At 37.7% G+C, this 5,545-nt stretch overlaps 1 gene segment (V, D, J or C); it reads right to left on the minus strand.

Moving 5' to 3' along the window:
* Positions 1-2,205: 2,205 nt before the first annotated feature.
* Positions 2,206-3,028, minus strand: LOC108281200. The segment is given in 2 exon segments: positions 2,206-2,537; positions 2,955-3,028. Coding segments are annotated over 2 exon segments (381 nt in total).
* Positions 3,029-5,545: the final 2,517 nt, after the last annotated feature.

A 5,545-nucleotide genomic window follows, 5' to 3' on the forward strand; every position in this document is an offset into this window, starting at 1 on the left:
ACTTATGAAATCAAAAGCAAGATCATTATGGTTTGTTAATTCAAACCATCGACTTCTACCATAACATGAGGAAATAATACATATGCCATTTTACTGGATTAAAATAGTATTAAAGTACTATTGTAAATGTAGTATATTGAAAGCATATATATATATAATTTATGCATACATTGCTGGAATATGGAATTTGGTATTCCATATTTGGTATTCAGTATCAAGAATTTTAAACTCTGGCATGATCATTATCATTTCTGCAGTTGTTTTTTCCTTCATTGCCATATGCCATATGCATTTATTGATATAGATGTGAATGTTTTGCAATATAATATTCAAAGTGACATTCCCACTTTGTAATGTAATTTAAAATTTCACTTTTGATAGTGAAGCAGTAAGGAATAGGCCTTAGAAGATGGACACAAAAATTGCAACAAATGCAGGAGAGCAAAAATAAATTTAAGAAACTGTATTTCTTATAACATCAGAGAGTTACAGAAAAAATAAAGAACAGATGGCCTAAAAATCCCACAGTGAAAAGATGCTTTTGTATATTGCCTTAAGTCTTCCTGTCACTTTGTGCCTTAGCAAAATTGGCCAAATGTGAGTGTGATTGGAGATTCTGGTTTGGCCCAGGCAGAAGATCACTCCAAGAGTGAGGAATTCATCTCACCTTTGGCAGTGGCATGTACCTGCCTTACAGATTATGGATTATATGGCATGAGTGGACCCCTTAACCCCAGGCAGAATTTCTCCTTGGCACATTTGCTGAGGTCTGGGTTGAGAATGGTAGCTGCATGGGTTGGCTAGAGAGACACAGTGAAACCTCCTGATTTCTCCTGAGTTTTCCCTACCATGTTGCCCTGATTTTCCCTTACATGTGTTTGAAATATGGGCCTTGGGTTCCCTCCACTACACCTCCTACTGATCTTCCTAGCCCCCTTCACCACTCTGGTCAGCATCCTCTTTATTTTAACTAACGTTTCTTGAACTGAATGATTATTTCTTTCTCTAATCATTCCCAGGTAAATGATGGAGGCAGAATGTACTTTTTCGAGCTCTTCTATGTCCTGCTGGTTTGACTAGGAATGTGTGACACGACCTGAGGTACATTTGGACAGGAACTTCTCTAGACTTTGAGTTACTAAAGACTGTGTGATGCAATACTTCCCTGGGAATTTGCCATTGCATCAGAGCACAGCCTTGAACTCCACACAAAATTCCCACAACTCTGTGATTCTCCCTAAGAAATGCATCAGAGCTTCCAATTGGGTTCATATATCAACCCCAAGACACCACCACTAACTGAGTAACCTCTGCCCTCACATTCTCATTTACTGTCCTCTGCCCAGAGTCTTCAGATTATGGTTTTTCAAGTGGCAAAATATTAGCTTATATGTTATTTTGTATTAATCCAGATTCCATTGAATATGGTATATATATATATTTTTTTCCTTTGTCTTTTCAAACTTGGATATTTATTTTTAAAACACAGCTGTGGATTTCATAGGACTTTCTTTTCATTTCAACATACTGTGAATAAGATTGTTCAAAGATTTTTGTCACTAGATCTTTGTTTTTGTATAAACTTACCAAAACATATCTAGTAGTTAAAAAGTCTAGATGTAAATACACTCAAGCGCTCCCTGAAAAAAAAGGATAAAATGCTGTGCTGTTCTTTTTGCTGTCCCAGAGAGAGATGCATGTTAAGAAAATGGACAGCAGAATATGGGAGGGAAACTGTTTTAGCGTCATCACATCTTATCAAGGTACATATAAACTAGTAACTGCTAAACCAAATCAAAACCAAGAATGTATTAGTTTTACATTGCCACTAATCTGTTTCATTTAGGTGGCTGTCAGGCTGAATGAGTTTAGTTGATGAATGAATGTAGGCAAGGCAGAGGGGATTACTATTAGCTTTGATTCAGCTTTCCCTTGCAGCATGTCTGGTTGTTCAGAGAACACTGACCTTCCTCCATTCTCCTGCAGGTTCTGCCAGGCCAAGACTCTTGCAGCTGATAAGGACTAAAACAGTGGTACCTGAGATGTAACTGAGACATTGATGATTAAGAGCCCTCAGCTGTAATGCATTCTCCTGGGTTCTCCAGCACCTTCCTCTTTAGCCTCCCAAGATAATCTACAGTGTCTGCCCTCCAGATAAACAACACATGTGGGCAGCTAAACCACAGTAAGAAGGGAGGTTTCTGTTCAGGGTTGTACCACTGTGGGAGGATGTTTTAGAGCTTGCATGCAGTAATAAACCCCAATATCCTCAGCCTCCACCCTGCTGATTTTCAGTGTGAAATCAGTGCTTGACCCACTGCCGCTGAACCTGTCTGGGACCCCAGCAAAACGGTTGGAAACCCTATAAATCAGTAGCTGTGGAGACCGTCCTGGCTTCTGCAGGTACCAATACAAGTAGGTGTTTCCATCACTATACAGGAGGCTTTGACTAGACCTGCAGGAGATGGAGGCCGGCTCTCCAAGGGTGACAGGCAGGGAGAGTGGAGTCTGGGTCATCACAATATCCCCACTGGATCCTGAAATAGTGAGAGAAGTGCAAGGTTATGTACAAACATTGTGAACCATTAAAATGATATTCTTTCTGTTATTTACTTTATGCTAAGTAATTTTTGTGTGATTTTGGTTCATACCCCTAAACATTCAGGTTTAAAAAGAACCAACATTCACAAGGCACAAAGGGGCCTCAAGATGTTGCCTACACTATTTTCCTCTTCCTGTGTCACACTCTTCACAAGCTCACCAGTCCTTTTTCCTTCTGGGATATGAAATTTAGAACTATAAGAGAGGGGAATCTTCTATTTTTCACTCTCGCACTTCTAAACTTTATACTACACCTTTTCTTGTAGGTCAAGATGGCATGTGGACAGGTAATGGGACCTACAGAGCTCACCCTCCCACCCCATTCTCCTCCCTCATCTCCCTTCTGTCCTTACCAGGGACCCAGAGCATTAGCAGCCCCAGAAGCTGAGCAGGGAACCTCATTGTGAGAAGGTGCACTGAGGAGTCCTGATCATAAGGCAAGGTTAGAGCTGAGCTTTTATCTCAGACTCTCAAGGGAAGGTCCTCCCTATGGGACAGTATGCAAATCCCCTGGTGGGTGCAGTGGGGTGGAAAGAGACAAAGAGAATATGGGGACATCAAGTGTGAGCACAGTGACATAATGTGTTCTCTGTGTTTGGAGAGAACCTAATAAAGTTTGTGCTGCCTGAGTGAAAAAAGGGACATATTTAATCATGTTCTTTTATTTCCTCGAAGAGATTTCGAATTTGTTTTTATTTTCTCAGACACATTTTACACTTGTCTTCAATAGACTGAGTTTCCATAAATATTTGGTTATTTTTATTTATTTAATTTTATTTTGTATATATTGATTTTAATTTTATTGTATATTATTAATTTACTTATATATATATATATATATAGATTTTTTGAGACAGAGTCTCATTCACTCTGTCACCTAGACTGGAGTACAGTGGCAGGATCTCGGCTCACTGCAGCCTCTGCCTCTCAGGTTCAAGCTATTCTCCTGCTTCACCCCCTCAGCTAGCTGGGATTACTGGCATGCACCACTACGCCTGGCTAATTTTTGTATATTTAGTACAGACAGAGTTTCACCATGTTGGCCAAGCTGATCTTGAATTTCTGACTTCAAGCGACACTCTTGCCTCAGCCTCCCAAAGTGCTGGGATTACAGGCATGAGCCACCGCACCTGGCCAGTTATTTGTATTTATTATTTTTATACTTATTTTACCATCTAGGTTTTAAAAATTAGTTTTATTTTAGTTGCTAAAATCCCCACAGTAAATAACAAATATTAAGTGGGTAACTGAATGAAGTTTGTGCATATTCACTTTCAAGGTGGAACTATAGAATATTTTGCATAGTCTGTGCTTCCTTCATGCGCCTTCCCAGTCAGTAACTGCTTCCCATCCCAACCATGGTAACTGTCGTTCTGACATCTAACACTGTAACACTATAATATGTGTTGAACCTCATATAAATTGTATTGTGTCTTTTTTCCCTCCTAGCTTTTGCCTTGTTCTTTGTTACTTTTGAGTTCTTCATTCCTTCCTGTGGATTCCTGTTCCTGTCTGCTATCATTTCCTGTGAGTCTGAAGGATTGCATCTTGAATTTGTTGTAAATCTTAGCTTCTATTAACACATTTATTCTCCTTATCAAAGAATATTTTCATATTCCTTTAGCTTTCAACCGTGTTCTCACTGGATGCAGAATTTCTGGTTGCCTTCTTTTCCCTTTTTGCATTTAAATATGTAATTCCAATGTGTTCTAGCCTCCATTGGTGCTGATGGAAACTTAACCATTGGCTTCATTACTGTTTCCCTGAATAAAAAATTTACTTTTTTTTGATAAATTCAATAATTCCTCTCTGTGTCTAATAATTTTGACTATAATGTGTTCCTTTATGAATCTCCATGTTTATCCTAAAAGCGTTTCACTGAGTTTGTTTGTAGACTAATGTGTTTCATTAGTTTTGAAAACTCCTCTCATTGCTTTCCCAAATATTGTTTTAGCCACTTTTTCTCTCTCTTCTCCTCTGTGATTCTCATTATGTATTTGTTGGCATTCTTCACTTTGAGCTGTAAATTGAAGTCTTATGCATTTGTTCTTAAATTTTTTTTCTTTCTTTAGATTCAAGAATTTCTATGGATTTCTATTTCTTTAGTTTCAAGTTCACTGGTTCTTCTATCATCTGAGAATGATATAGAACCTATCTAATACATTTTTTTTTGGAGCTCCAGGTATCCAAGTGCATTCAAAGTGTCAATGGTCAATGTGTCCTGCAATTCACATTAATTCTTGCAGCTAGCTGCATTCTTCATCAACGCATCAGCGAAGTCGTCCACCGCTAAGAGTAAAGATACGGAATGCTTCATAGATTTGTGTGTCATCCTTACACAGTCGCCATGCTAATCTTCTTCGTCTCATTCCACTTTTAGTATATGTACTGCCGAAGCAAGCACGTATCTTATACGTTTTTAATTTAATTATTATACTTTTGTTCTAGAATTCTTATTTATCTTAGCAACTCTTTGTTTTTTAGACTTTCTCTTTTTTTTATAGAGTGTCTACATGCTGAATCATTGTCCATATATTTTTCTTTTGAGTCTTTGAATGTAGCTTTAAAAATAATTGTTTGAACATCTATACAGTAACTGCCTTGTAGTCTTTGCTAAAGTTAAAATTTAGCACAGTTGAGAGTCAGCTTTCACCAACTTTTTTTTTGTTGTAATGGTAGTTGTTTTGGTTTTTGTTTCCCTAGTAATGATCATTCTTTTCTATTTCTTTGCAGGTGTTTATGTGTTTGTGTGTGTGTATGTGTGTGTGTTTACTGAATATTATACATTTTAGATAATACCTTATTGTACCTCTGTCTGGATAATGTTTTATTTTTCTGAGCTTTTTAAAGTTACTTTTTAGTTACCTTTTGAAGTTACTGACAGTCACCAACTTATGATGATTGTACTTAAACACTTTTTGACTTTACAATGGTGTGAGACTGA

The sequence above is a fragment of the Cebus imitator genome, unplaced genomic scaffold, assembly GCF_001604975.1.
Source record: "Cebus imitator isolate Cc_AM_T3 unplaced genomic scaffold, Cebus_imitator-1.0 Scaffold222, whole genome shotgun sequence".
Lineage (NCBI taxonomy): Eukaryota > Metazoa > Chordata > Mammalia > Primates > Cebidae > Cebus > Cebus imitator.